At 39.4% G+C, this 15,842-nt stretch overlaps 1 protein-coding gene across 3 annotated transcripts in view; it reads left to right on the forward strand.

Moving 5' to 3' along the window:
- LOC116873385 (TLC domain-containing protein 4-like) overlaps positions 1–15,842 on the forward strand; it is a 100,712-nt gene that overhangs the window by 67,763 nt on the left and 17,107 nt on the right. For all 3 annotated transcript variants that reach the window (XM_032867186.1, XM_032867185.1, XM_032867187.1), the window contains one exon: positions 13,063–13,136. In XM_032867186.1, coding sequence (XP_032723077.1) covers positions 13,063–13,136 — 74 coding nt within the window. The remainder of the gene's footprint in view (positions 1–13,062; positions 13,137–15,842) is intronic.

The raw sequence follows: 15,842 nt of genomic DNA on the forward strand, positions 1-15,842 counted from the left end.
AGCCAGCTGAGCTAACCAGCCATTTTTACTTAATGTATATTCTTGTAGTGAATATCATTTGTGCATAAATTTTCTTACATGTATTTATGATTTTTTTGAATTTTCCAAGAAAGCTTTTGCAATAGATGGGACTTAAACTCAGCCTCAAAAAAAAAAAAAATTTATGTTTAGATCGGCATCAAAAAATGGGGGAGAGCTTCCAAGGTCAGGAGACATGAGGAAAATCACTGAGGAGAAGAGGTCAGATCTTCAGGGGAGGTAGTAAGGACTCAGGTTTTCAGGGTATGGGGTCTGTGTGTGCCTAGTAGTGGTTGTACATTTGGATGAGTAAGATGGAATCACCTGACAGAATGAACATTCCAACTCACCAGCCTTGCATTTTTTCCCACAGAATTGCTTGTAGGACATTTAGCCAAACAAACAAACAAACAAACAAAAACAAACAAAACTTGATGCAGTTGGCATATTAGGAAGGTAAAGCTGATGATATTTAGAAAAAATACGGCATGGGGGAGGATATGTTGTAAGAGGTTATCAGGGTGAAATACAGGTGATAGATTATGAAGAATTTAATTTTGGTGCTTATGGTAGTGGTCATATTAATGAAGAAGAAAAATCTCAAAACTGTTTTATAATCAGTAGAGCATGGTGGCTAATTTGGATTTCAGAGATGAAGGGAATGAAGAGGACAAAATGACCCAGAGCACTAGAGGAGTGTGATACTATGAAGGAGATGAGAGACACTGGGTAGAAAGATAACTTGGAGATCCTTTGAGGTTTGTGGCAATAGCATGGCTGTTCCAGGGGCCTGTATGCCATTAGAAGTAGCTTTATCTTGTGGAGGCAGTGTGGTCAAGGGCAGGGTCAGGGATGGGAGAAAAAGGAGGATCCTCTACAAGAGGCAAAGGAGAACTTCAGAAGAGTAGAAAAAGAACCACAAGTACATATTTGGAAAACAGTGGTTAAGGCCCTGTATAACAACATTGTAATTTTAAAGATTTTATTTATTTATTTGAGAGGGAGAGAATGAGAGAGAGAGAGCACAAGAGGGGGAAAGTCAGAGGGAGAAGCAGACTCCCTGCTGAGCAGGGAGCCCAGTGCCAGACTCCATCCCGGGACTCCAGGATCATGACCTGAGCCAAAGGCCGTCGCTTAACCAACTGAGCCACCCACGTGCCCCACTGTGAAAAATAGCTATGAAAAATAATATATAAGTGGAGGCCATTTGAAAAAACTAATTAGACAGGCCATTCATTTTTATTGGAGGATTAGAAAACATTGACAAGCAAAAAGAAAAAAATGTCCCAGTCCCACAGCCCAGAGATAACTATTTATGTTTACTTAATTACCATTTACATTTAAGAGTGTATTTCTGCATTTTTCCTATGTGTGAATGCATAAGTCAAAAATACCATTCTGTGTATAACTATATATTACAAAAATGGGATCAAAACTAAAATTTAGAACTTGTTTTACATATTGAAGTATTGCATACAATAAAATAACTCTGGGGACACCTGGGTGGCTCAGTCGGTTAAGCCGCTGCTTTCGGCTCATGTCACGATATGGGGTTCCTGGGATCGAGTCCTTCCTCGGGCTCCTTGCTCGACGGGGAGCCTGCTTCTCTCTCCGCCTCTGCCTACCACTCTGCCTGCTTGTGCGCTCGCTCGCTCTCTCTCTCTCTCTGACAAATAAATAAGTAAATAAAATCTTTAGAAAAAAATAACTCTGGTAATCTTGGGTCAGAAAGCAAGGAATCTATCAGAGACTAATGGGCTTGTGTCAGAAGGACACAGTAACCAACATGAAGGTTGTCCCATTGGCTAAAAATGTGGCATTCTGATCATCAGAATAACTACTGTGACCATTGAAACCCATTGACTCAATGAGTTCTTAATGATATAAAAAACAAAAAAACAAAAAACCCACAAAGAAAGCAGGGCAGTTCTTGTGTGGGGTCTCTCAAGTGGGGGCTGTTCGGTAGCATTTGGGACTGCAGCCCCCTAAAGGCTCAACCCAGTTGAAGGGGCTCATCCCTACAGCTGGCAGCGGATGCTGGCTCTCTGCTGGGACCTTGGCAGGACTGCTGCCTACAGTGCCCATATGCGGCCCCTCCGTGTGCCTTGGGCTTCTCAGGAAGAAGCTGCAAGGCTTCTCATGACCTCGCTTCAGAAGGACCCAGAATGTCACTTCCACTGTATTCTGGTGGTCAAGTGAGCTTCCTACGGCACCCTAGATTCAAGGGGCGGAAAATAAAAGCCCAACTCTTGATGTGAGGAGCATTGTGCACGTACAGGGAGGGAAGGAATTAGTGCTGGCCGTCTTCAGAGACTGTCACTCACATCTTATTTGTCAATGTTAGAAAGCATTTATTAACTTCTTGCTATGACTTAAGAATTTGACGCTCACACCTCTATCTCCTTTCCCTCCTTTCTTTCACTGTTGCTAAAGGAGTTTTAGTTTCTGTCTCACTTCCTCTGAAAACTCATTTCTGGTTCTGTAGCACCTTTTGATACTCTTTGAGGTAAAGGTATTAGTGTTCCTGTTCTTCCTTTTGTGTCTCTAACCCATACTTCTCCTCTCAGTTTCTGTCACTTGGACTTTTGTCTTGCCGAGATTTTAAACTGTTTATCTTTTATTCCATAATCACATTAAGGTTTCTTTTATATCTAGTTGATCCTACACAGAGAAAGTGAGTAACATGTTTATGACGATTATATTAAAACAGTTCACTGCACAAGCACGATTTTATTTCCTGTCTAATTTTTGCTTAGAGTTTCTGATGCCCCCCTTTTTTCTAGCAACATTTGCCTTTATCATTTGACATTTAACATTTGAGTTGTTCCATATTCTGGAGGATAGCACTGCATCTCTGTGATCGTCTTTTCCAGCCCTTGGAGCCCTCCTCCAGTCCCCACTGCAGTCTGAACAGATTGCTCTCTAGGTCTGCTGCCCAGTGTCCTGGGCTTCCTGCCATGACTTTCCTGGTGTGGGGCCACTGTTTCCTGGATCCCGTGTCTGTCTTTCTTGGTTCACTCACTCATTGTGCTGCAGCATAACCTCAAATGATTTTCTAAGGAAGAGTGGGAAGGAGGTAAATTCTCCAAGTCTTTTGTAAGTTCTGAAAATGTTTTCATTCTCAGGCCATCTGGTTGGATCATTATCTCTTTTGACGGCATGTGGATATATAATCATATTTAACCAATTCCCTATTGTTATGTGTTTGTTCTGAGTTTCACCATTATGTATAAATCAAGTGAACGGCCTTGTATCTTTTCATATTTGTCCCATACGCAATTATTTTCAAAGAATAATTCTGTAGAGTGGAAATCTTGAGCAAGCGGTATGTACATTTTGAAGTATGTTGACATGTTCTGCTAAAATTATCTTCGGAAAGGTTACCCTGTGCCTTCAGAAAGATGTATGTGCATGTGTGACTTAACTGGTTACCGGGTAGAGATTATTTTGTGCAAATGGTTCTTTTCACCAAGAGATTGGTTGGTTTTTCTTGTTTGTTCTCTTCGTTTTCATTTTCTGTAGACTGGCAGTTAATAAGGCTCAGGAACTCTGAAGAGGGGAGACCAGAATTTTCTGAGCAAATTGGAAAGAAGATAGACATGTACTGTCTTTAAATCTTTGAAGGGTTGTCATGTGAAGAAGAGATTTTGGATTGCCTGGATCAGAGAAGTAGGACTGGCCGGTGGAAGTCAGAGAAGGTGCAGTGTCGTTCTGGAACTTTTGAAGAACAATCCCAAGATAGCTCCCAAAGCAGCTTTAGGAGATGCTGCACTTCTCACTGTGGAGCTGTCCAGGATGAAGGGCAAATTGGAAGAGCTTTGATAGATGGGATTAAACAATCTGTGGGTAATAGAAGTAGGCCATCTTCAGAGGCCGTTTGAAACCTACTACATTATGATGGTAATGAACATAAAGTTGTCATGAAAAGAGTGAAGTTTGGGTTGGGTGAAGTATGGTTGTGAGATAGAAAGTTGGTATAACCTATTCTGTAAATAAAACAGTTCACCCTTAGAAGAATTTCTTTTCCCTTTGAAATTGGATTTTTTTTCTGCAACAGTTAGAAAGTAACATTAACCACTTTTTGAGGAGTGATGTGTTGACATAATTTATGTTTTATAGTGAAATGGCAATAGTGAGTCCCCATTTAGTCCTCACTAACTGTGATGGTGACGTGTCGTTCTTCTCACCTCTTCTTCATCATTTCCGGCTGGGCCTTTCGTCCTGTGAATTCACCCAAATATCAGTGAGCTGAAGACTACTACATAGACAGGAAGGGATAAGCCCTTTTAGGACTTGTCCTGAAGCTTAATTAGTCTTTCTAATCATGATATGAAAAAGTACTAGGTTCATTTTCACCTTTAACTACAATTTTTCCCCCACTTTTGGAGTGCCTTTTCTGTTTTCATCTTGGCTGCCATTACTACATACCTCATCTTATTCTTGCATCAGTTCTATCATAAAGATGGTATTACGCCCATTTGACAAATAGAGAAACTGAATCACTTGAGATCACCCGGGAGAGCTAGGGTTCAAATCCTGGCCTCCATGCCACAGGCTCATGATCATTTACTGACTGTCCTTGCCTCCTCAGACTTAATTGCTTAATTATAATAATGAATCTCCCAAATAGAATAAGGTTTTGAAAGATTCTAACAGTCAGCCAGCCGAGAAATATTTATGGAAATTCTGCCATCAGCATCGGGATATAGTGGTAATAATCAAAGGGCATTCTTAGGCACTTCCATCTATCAGTTAATTCTAAGCCTGTCATTCCACTGTTCCAGAAAATGGGGAAGATGAGGATGTTGGCAGCAACAGCCACACACTCCCAACAGCACCGCTATTAAAAAGCGTTCACCATATTTATAGAGATCTGGAAAGGGGTTAGAGAAATTCAGTAACAGCCACAAGGTCATGCAGTTAATAATCAGCTCCTTAGTTTGCTGGCGTACTCATTCGTAACATGCTGCTGCTGCTGCTTCTTTTTTTTTTAAGATTTTATTTATTAACTTGACAGAGAGAGATCACAAGTAGGCAGAGCAGCAGGCAGAGGCAGGGGAGGGAAGCAGGCTCCCTGCTGAGCAGAGAGCCCAGTGCGGGGCTCGATCCCAGGACCCTGAGACCATGACCTGAGCTGAAGGCAGAGGCTTAACCCACTGAGCCACCCAGGCGCCCCTCATAACCTGCTTCTAGCTGTTTCCCTTCTGATCCATAGCTGTTAGGCAGGTCTCAAATTCTCCTACCTCTTTTTTAATTGAAATGTGGTTGACATACAGCATCCTATTAGTTTCAGGCTTATATCATCATGATTTTATATTTTTATACAATACCAAATGATCTCCATGTTCAGTCTATACCATCCATCACCATACAAAGTTATTACAGTATTATTGGCTCTACTCCCCTTGTTGAACATCACATCTTTATGACTTATTTTACAACCGGAAGTTGGTACCTCTTCACTCCCTTCACCCATTTTGCCCCCTGCCCTGTTCCTCACCAATACCCATTTCCTCTGGCAACCATCAGTTTAGTTTGCTCTTTGTATCTGTGGGTCTGTTTCTGTTCTGTTTTGCTTGTCCATTTGTTTTGTTTTTTAGATTCCACATATAAGTGAAATCGTATGGTAGTCCTCTTTCTCTGACTTCTTTAACTTAGCATAAAACTGTCTAGGTCCAGTCTATCCATGTTCTCACATATGGCAAGATTTCTTTCTTTTTTATGGTGGAGTGATATTCCATTGCGTATCTGAACACCACTCCTTCTTTAGCCATTCATCCGTCGGTGGACACTTAGGTTGCTTCCATATCTCGGCTGTTGTAAATAATGCTCCAGTGAACATAGGGGTGCATGATTCTCTCCGAATGGGTGTTCTTGTTTTTGGTTTTTGGTTTTTTTTTTCCAGGTAAATACCAAAAAGTGGAATTGCAGGATAATATGGTAGTTCTATTTTTTATTTTTTGGAGGAACCTCCATATTGTTTTCCACAGTGACTGCATCAGTTTGCATTCCCACCAAGAGTGCATGAAGGTTCCCTTTTCTCCAAACCCTTACAAACACTTCCTTTTTTTTTATCTTTGATACTAGCCAAGCTGATGGATGTGAGGTGATATTCCCCATCTCTTTTGCTTGCCTACCCATTTTTTTTTTTTTGTCTTGCTTCACTAATATAAATGTATCACGTTTTGGAAGTTAAATATCAGAACTTTTTTTTTTTTTAACCATAACACATTTATGATGACCTCTAATTCTTATCTACTTATCTCTTTACAAAATTAAAATCTGGATATTTTTCTCCTTTTCTTTTAGAGTGGAATACTAATCTCATCAGAGTGCTCACCCACTCAGAAATAGGTTTGTAGGACTCTTAGGATTTTGGTTTTGGAAATGATTCTGTTTCACAATGAGGAGGAGGTGAGGTTCAACTCAGGAAATATGGTCTAGGCACTGCTCTAGGCTTTATGGATAGAACAGTGAATAAGACACAAAGAATGTAGATACTTGCAGGGAAAAGCATGCTGACAAGCAGACAGATCTGTTGAGACACTTGACCCCGCTGGGGATTAAGGGGTCAGGAAAATACTTCTAGAGGGATGTAGCTTGTCTGCCTTCATAATGCTGTGGGATCTGATGGGGACTTTGTAAATCTTCACTACAGTTTCAGAGAAGTAGGGAGGCAGTTCCCCGAGAGCTTAGAGATTCCTAGGTCATTTGTAAGCTAGGACAGTGGTTCTCTAACTTTAGTAAATATTGGAATCACTTAGCAGGCCTGACCCCCAGGAGTTCTGAGTCAATGAGTCTGTGATGGGGCCCGAGAATATTCATGTCTAGCAACATTTCCAGGCGAAGCTGATGTTGCTAGTCTGGGGGCCACACTTTGAGAACCACTGGGTTAGAAATGAGAAAACTAACCATTTTCTTTGGGAAGAGGTGAAAGAAATTAGAAGAAACGCCAGGATGCTGTGGCCAATTTTTTATAGACTCAAGAGAAAGTCTTTTCAAAGTGTGGCGATACAGCGTTTTGGCTAAATTTAGATGAAAGCAACATATCAAATTTATAATTTGTACTAGTAACTTTTAATATTTAAAGACTACTATAAAGTCAGGTTTTATCTGCTAATAATTTGATATTTTGGTTAATAGTTCCTTTTAATTTTATACCAATTTGAAAAGAGTTAGAAGAAATAATTTTCTAAACTCTCAAAAAAGCCTTAGTATATTTCGGGTTTTTTTTTTTTTTGTATTTTTAAAGCTCACTAGAGAGAAATATTTAAAATTGTTTCTTGAAGTTTGAGAGTAAAACTATATTACTACAATGCTATTTGAATATTTTGTATGACTTTGGTGTGTCTGCTTGAAAATATTTAAGATATCACAAAAACTTTAAAAATTTCAGTATTGGGTCTCATCTTTGGAAAAATGATTTATTTGAAAGGTACAGTAAGTAATTTAGCAAGGCTTTGGCTGACCTTAGGAATGATAATTCTTTTATATAATATATAAATTGATACTTTATAGCAGTTTGGTCTGTCATACCCTCTCAACATTGGATGTAGTTACCTAGAGTGCCATAGATTTAAAACAATAAACAAAAGAAGAAGATTGTTAGAAAAAATAGACTGGAAGAAGAGCGGTCTTTAACTGAGGAAAGAAAGGCAATGTTATAAATGAGAGAATTTAACTTTAAAAATAAGAGTAAATGTTTGTTACATACATGAATTCATAATAATAGAGGATTGTGCTAATAAAAATATTTCCAAGATTTTTGTATGTCTGCTTCAAGTAAGAATCTCACCAAAGTAACTATTTTCCTTACATTTTTTGCCTCTCCAAGAGTCTTGTTCTACCTGTGCATTATTTTCAAAGCTCTTCTCCTTTGCTCTCTACTCACTGCAGAATTTAGCTATGGTAAGAGAGAAAAGCAGGACATTTCAGCTGTTTAATTTTCCTGGGATGATCTCCAACTAAACACAATTACTTATTTTTCTGACCTTTTCTTAACTTAAATATTCTAACCACTTCCTTTGGAAATACTCACCTAAACTTCAAACAAATCACCAAAACTAAAAAATAAGTCCATGAAACATCCAGGAACTTGGAATATGAAAGTTTGTTTCCTATTATCTTGAAAGTGCTTCTTAGTGCTAGATGAGTTAGAGAGGTTTATTCTTTTTTCATTCCTCTTTCTCATCACTGGGAATGTGATTTTGATTATATATTAAAATGAAAAAGTTCACCTGCCATTTGGGATTCATTATAATAAGATTCATAATAAAACAAAGACGGGATGGCCTGCCCATGTCCATCCTGGTTTTATCATTTTACCACTGAAAATTTCACATCCTGTGAAATCTTTTCCTATGATACAAAAAATCTTGGCAACCATGATTTGCAGTTCACAATAATGGATCGTTCATTGTCACATTACCCTGAATGATGCAACAGAAGTGTTATAATCATGAGCCTTAACGGTCATCTTTGACTATCCATTGGAAATTCAGATAATGAGCATGAGACTAGTTATGATACCAACACCAGAATGCTCCAAGCATCACCAATAAAGGTTACAGTTATTATATATGGAAATACGTATAATATGTATTATTACATATATTAGTATATAATGATATGTTATTATAGATGGATGGAAAGACCCATGGAGTAGGGAATTAGATAACCAAAACAGACACAACGTGCGGAAAAGAATTTGGCATTGGACATTGTTAGGGATTGACTTATGTCCTGCCCCCCAATTCATTTGTTGAGGTTCTAAGTCGTACTGCCTCTGAATGTGAATTTATTTGGAAATAGGATCAATACAGATGTTATTAGTTAAGTGAAAATGAGGTCATAGTTGAGTATGATGGGTCCTTAATCCAATATGACTGGTATCCTTATAAAAAGGGAAAGTTTGGACACAGATATGTACACAGGGAAAATGCCATGTGAAGATTGGAGTTGGGCTGCCAGAAGCGAAGGAACTGCAAGAAGCTAGGAGAGAGGCCAGGAGCAGATCCTTCCTTAGAACCTTCCAAAGGAGCATGGGCCTGCCATCATCTTGATCTCGGACTTCTGGCCTCCAGAACTGTAAGACAATAACTTCCTGTTGTTCAGGCCGCCCAGCTTGTGATTCTTTGTTATGGCAGCTCTAGCAAACTTGTGGGCCTGGTAGAGATGAGAATGTAAAAGCATGTGCAGAGATGGAGTCTCACAGGTCTGAATGAGACAGGCAAGTGCATCTAAATCCATCTGCACTTTTTTCATCTTCCAAAAAGATATTGTTGCTCAGTTGAAAACAGTAGGCACTGAATTAACATGGATGTGTCACATGGATATACACATTTTATTTTTTCCCTTGATTGTTCTATGAAACTGACGAAAGTTACATTTCCTGATTCAGAGGTTGCAACTAAAACATCCTGTCGGTGAAAAAAAAAAAAAAGTAAATTTTGATAACACGTGTTGGCTTCTTACAACATAGAGAGCTGATTCTGTTGGATCTTACCAACAGTCTTAACTTTATTCACTCCATTGAGTATTGCACCAAATCACAGCAACACAAAGATGTTTCCCTAGCTCTTAGGTACTTTGATTTGAAAAATGGTATTTCAAGTTGAATTTTCGATTCCTATAAAGATTATAAAGAAACCACATAAAACAAAGATTGTTGGTGTATTGTTCAAATATGGATTAGCTTTTGCTCAGTCTGTATATTTGGCAGACAGTGCAAATGTAAACTTGGCAAATTCCATTCAGTCTGTAAACTTCTTACCAAAGAAAATGAAAAGATACTACCTGAGAAACGTCTTCCACGCCTTGCATTCTTAGAACAGTGCTAAAAAGGGATGTGATTTGCTTACCTCTGACGTTGAGGGTTTTGTAAGGAAAGTTCCTTCTTCCCTTTAGCTTCCTTAAAACCTGCAAAAACAATGAGGGTTTTACTTCATGGAAATGGAGGGAGATGACCTCCATAGATGTTTGCCTACCCCATAGCTACGATTGTTGCTAGCAGATGTTGACCAGCTGTAAAATTATGTGTTTAGAGTATGAGGCAAGGAGAATGTCCTTCTGGATTTTGGAAATAATTGAGGATGTGAAGGCAGAAAAGTCTCACATTAAATCAACGGGTGTTTATGTACTGTCTCTCTGAAAGGTTTGGTGATTGCCGAGGAACCTGTAAAAAACGCCAGAAAAGGAAGAACAGTCCGAACCTTAGTTATTTAATGTGGTGCGCAGGTTGTGACGGACCCTCATGCAGTGGATAATGACTCATTTTGGGGAAATAAGACTGCTTCTGAACTCAGAAATGTTACCAGAAAAGAGTAGCCACATTGAATGGCTTTTCTTGACTAGAACTGTTAACTTGTTTGGAATCCATCCAGTATGCTTTGGAGTGTTGAAAAGGATGGATATTTTACAAATGGGTAGTCTATATGATGAATTTATGCATGCAGACGATCTTGGAGACGGATAGCTGGTCTACAAAAGAAGCCACAGGTTCAAAGTGGGTGGGCCTTTTCAAGAGAACTGGAAACTTAATTCTTGTAACTCTAAAAAGCCTGCCATTGTTAGTAAGTAAAATCTCAAGTATTTTGTGCTCACACCTTTCTTTTTTTTTTTTGAATTTTATTTATTTATTAGAGAGTGAGCATGAGTAAGGGAGGGGCAGGGGCAGAGGCAGAGGAAGAAACTGGCTCCCTGTTGAGCAGGGAGCCTGTTAGGGGCCTCAATACTGGACTGGATCCCAGGATGTTGGGATCATGACCTGAGCTGAAAGCAGCCGCTTAACCAACTAAGCCACCCAGGTGCCCCTGCTTACACCTTTCTTAAGAAAATATTTAAATTGAGGTCATCCTGTTAGACTAATATCAGTAATGTGGACTGACAAGAGCAGAGCTACAAGTCAAAGTGAATTTTCTGTTGGACTGTAGTTCATTCCTGGGGGTGGGGAGGCAAAAAAACATATATATATATACCCCCACCTAAAGGCTACAGGCAGTTCAGAAAAGTAGTAGTGGAAAAGGAAGCAAAGAGTAAAAATATCCTACTGTATCATGGATAAGATGTCACTGTTATTTTTTTATTAAATATAGATAACTGTTTAGTCCCATTGTATTTACATTCCCCTTTTACAAAGTCTCAGATGTATGTCTCTGAAAATATACAATAATATAGCCTACTAGATTTAAATATCCAGAAAAAAGGTTAAATAAAAGGGCAGAAAAGGGGCGCCTGGGTGGCTCAGTGGGTTAAGCCTCTGCCTTCGGCTCTGGTCATGAGCCCAGGGACCTGGGATCGAGCCCCGCATCGGGCTCTCTGCTCAACGGGGAGCCTGCTTCCGCCCTTCTCTCTCTGGGCCCACCTCTCTGCCTACTTGTGATCTCTCTCTATCACATAAATAAATAAAATCTTTAAAAAAAGTAAAAACAAAACAAAAAGGGCAGAAAGGAACATAAAAATATTGGGGCTCCTGGGTGGCTCAGTTGGTTAAGTGTCTGACTCTTGATCTCGACTCAGGTCATGATCTCAGGGTGGTAAGATTGTCATTCCCATCAGCTCTGCGCGTTGGGTATGGAGCCTGCTTAAGATTCTCTCCCTCTCTCTCTGCCCCTCCCCTTAAAACACACACACACACATACACACACACTACATTTTCACACATTTTATTTGTTAAATTGTCCTATTCTTAATTACTACTAAATACCCTTGTTAACCTTACTGTTTGTTGAAATAAATGCTCTTACCATAACAGAAAACGAAATAGTACAGAACAATATATAATTTCAGATAAATACTGATTCTAGTTCTCTGTTAAAGTAATAACACCTGTGAGTAATATTTCTTCTGTGTTGTCATGTGTTTTTGGAGTGGTGTGGCTGTGTCTCTGCTGACTTTAGATAAAGTTGATCACCCCTGTGCACAGTACTCACCTTGCCCATTGTCTTTGTTCTTTTGTCCCTCTTCCTTCCTTCCTCCTCATCACACATTTCAATTTCACTAAGGCCAGTGAATTTGAGATTATAAAAAGTTCTAGATTAGTCTTGGAAAAGATAATTTGTATAATCAGCTCTGAATTTTCAATCCCTAAAATAATTTCCATGGAGAAGAACTGAAAACCTTCAAATAAAATGTTCATTTGTTTTTACTGCTTTATATTGTTTCCATTTTGGAAGGCAGCATGTTATAGCTTATAGGAATAGGGTTTCTGAAGTTCCATGTATATCTAATGTTTTGGGCTCAGGTACGACTATTTCTTTTTGTGTGTGATCATAATTCTGATTGAGTTGGAAGTGCTGGAATGACTATTTACCTAGTAACAGTGTTTAAATTACCTGATATTTTTGGAATGTATACTTTTGTTCTTCTTTCTAATGTATACTTCTTTGTTCTTCAGAGTTTAGTAACTCTGTTCTACTTTTCCTATTAAATTCATACAGTGTACTGGGCATTGTTTCTAAATTCAGAGAGGTCCTGAGAGTGTGTGTTTTAGCTGTAGTATCTTCTGATTGACATACTTTTTTCAGGTCAAATGTGATACATAAATTTTAGCATGTGTTGTTACTTTTGACAAATATGCATCTGCTCACAGGCTTACAGATGTTATTTAGGATGTTAAGTACACTTTTGAGATTTTTTAAAGTTGCTTTTATTAATGGATATAAAAATGAGTTTCTTTTAAGTATTTAACTGCTATAAAATTCCTCAACTTCTGAAATTCACACTACTTTGATCATCATTTCTACAGTAATTCGAGAATGTTGTCACCAGTGGCTGTTTGCAGAATTCATTAGTTCAACATGGGACAACTGCTTAAAATCTGTTTTTATAGGTGAACATAAGTGTACAATATGATGTATTTTAAAAATATTTTAGAATTCTAGTGACATTTCTAAGTTCTCATAAAGAAGAAAATCAGTTAGGACGCTTGGTCTGTCTTGATATCAATTGTTATTTTATGCTGAGAAGTTATTGAATGTTCCTTTATATTTGGAAATGTTGATAAACATGTCCTCCCTGACATTGTGTTTTATGTTTATAATCCAGAGGGATGGAGTCCTGGCATACATTGGGAATTTTCGCCTGCTTGCAGAACTTTCCAGCCCTTTTGTGAATCAGCGGTAGGTGACTAATTATTTTAAACTTGTGCTGTTTCCTTTTCGTTTGGGGAAACTTTCCCGAAGATCCTAAAGGTACTAAATAAAAATGAGAATATGTGACATGAATTATTATCACCATTGTGCAAATGAGGAAACCAAGCCTTCGAAAGGCGAGAGAAATTATCCAAGATCCCGTAGGTATAGAGTGGTGGTCCAAGCTTTTGAACGGAGCTCTCTTTGAAGGATGGCGATGCTTTATTACACTTGGGTTCATCTTGGGGCCAGTTCACATTCTTGACACCAGCGTATTCCTATTCCCAGATTCTGATATCCACATTACCTTCATCCATCATTTAAAAAAACCCAGACTTCTAATTTTAGATTTACAGAAAGTTGCCAAGATAGCATATGAACGCCCATATCCTCCTCACCTGGTTTTCTCTGTTGCTGATATATTACATTACCATGGACCATTTGTCAAAACTTAAGAAACCAGCACTGATACGTCACTGTTAAGTGAACTCCAGACTTTGTGGGATTGCATCAATTTTTCTGTTAGTGTTTTCTTTTCGTTCTAGGGTTCAGTCCAGACTGCCACATTGCATTTAGTTTTGTGTCTTCCCAGTCTCCTGTGGTCTGTAACAGTTTCTGAGTCTTTCCCTGTTTTTCTTGACTTTGACAGTGTTAATAAGTACTGTCCAGTTATCCTGTAAACTGTCCCCTAGTCTGGATTTGTCCGTTTTTCTTATGACTAGTGGAGGTGATGGGTTTTGGAAGGAATCCCGCGGAGGCAAAGTGCCCTTCTCATCACATCGTGTTAGGAGGTACATGATGTCCATATCATTGGGGGATGTGAACTTGGCTATCACATGGTTAAGGTGGTGTTTGCCAGGTTTCTCCATTATGAAGTTTTTTTTCTTTTCCTTACTCTGTTCTTTAAAAGCAAGATATGAAGGATAGCCCACTCTCAAGGAGATGAGGGAGAAAGGAAATTAAGTTCCATCCATCTCATGGAGGGAGGTAGATGCTTGTATTTGCCAGTGGATTTATAATGGTGCTGTATGACCCTTATCTTGTCATTTAGTGAGGTCTGCTGATGCCTTTCATGTGTAATGTTAGCTGTTCCTTTCACTCCATATCCATGGTCCTAGGTGAGGCTCTGCAGGATCTCCACAGTTCACTTACTGCCATAGCCTTCCAACAGACTTCCCTCCTTCCAGGTTCACCCTCTCTTCTGTCCTTCACAGTGCCACCGCTGTAATCCTGCCTGTGATCCACTTTCCGGACCTTATTTTCTTCCAAAAACTGCATCCTGTTTAGACTCTTCTCTGACTTTGAGGTTCCCTGTGATGTGCTCCACATGTTTGTTCCCAGTCTCATTTCCTACTGTTCATTAGAGTCAGTTTGGAACCCTTACTGTCTCATGCACCTGTGGGTGGTTCTCGAGTTTCTTCCCGTATTCACATCCTCCATTTCCCTTCCATCTCTGAAAAACTTACCTATCTTTAAAATCTTCGGACAAAGTCCCAAAGTCAGGGGGAAGCTCCCATGATTGCATGCAACCCTTTTGTGACTTAGTGCAGAGATAACCCAGAGAATTGGGACTGTCAAATCAGACTCACATGGGTTAGAGAGTGTACCCTGTATTAAGCCGAGGATCCAAGTAATCCTCAGGCACTGTCAAGGCAGGGAGATGTTCAGGACTATCTGAATGACTCCCTGGGTCCTTTTTGCATTGGGAAGACTCTACAATAAGGTTATCTCTGAGGGCTGTAAGCAGTATGCATAGTTCCTATTGTGGACATAGAAGGAACTCTCTTGATTAGGAAACATCTCCATTTAATACTCGGATAGTTACATAGCTTATGTAACATTCTCCAGGGGGTCAGACCCCATAAATGCATACATTCTAGGTTTGTTTGCCATAAGCAAACCTAGACTGGCTATATCCTAAAAACATTCCATGGATGAGACTCTCCTGCAACAAATACCATTAGTCTGTTTATCGGGACATCTGTCATTGGTATGTTCACTATGCAATTAGCCTGATCTTTAAAAAAAAATTATCTGAGAGAAAGAGAGTAAAAGAGAGAGAGAGAGCAGAAAGTGTGTCGGGGGGAGGGTCAGAGAGAGAAGCAGACTCCCCGATGAGCAGGTATCCTGACACAGGGCTCAATCCCAGGACCCCAGGGTCATGACCTGAGCCGAAGGCAGACACTTAAACCAACTGAACCACCCAGGCGCCCCTAACCTGATCTTTTTTTTTTTTTTTCAAAGGTGGTGGGGACAGGGGAGAAATGGTCCTTCCACCCCCAAAACAGGAGAGAGTAGATTGCTGCTGAACCTGTTCTTTCCCAAGTTTTGCTTACACACTGTCTTCTTTTGTTTGCCCGTATTTCAGAGGATGTAATCTTAATTCTTCAAGAAGATAACCAGTTTCTTGGGCTTGGCCATTTGAATTTTTCAAGTAATAATTCTGCAATCCTCAAAGACTCTGATAATGTGAAAGGATAGAGCAAAGAGCATTTACTTTGAAGCCAAATGACCTGCTTTCAAATCCAAGCTCTCCCACTTAGCCTTGTATATGAGTGGAAGATTAATTCATCTCTCTGAGCCTGGTTTCTTACCTATAAAATAGGGATGATGATGATGATGATGCTGATGCTGCCTATAGGCCTCACAGTTTGTTGTGCAGTTTCAACGAGATTACATGTATAAAGCACCTGG

Source organism: Lontra canadensis, unplaced genomic scaffold (genome assembly GCF_010015895.1).
Source record: "Lontra canadensis isolate GAN:19392208 unplaced genomic scaffold, GSC_riverotter_1.0 scaffold33, whole genome shotgun sequence".
In the NCBI taxonomy this organism is placed as follows: Eukaryota; Metazoa; Chordata; class Mammalia; order Carnivora; family Mustelidae; genus Lontra; species Lontra canadensis.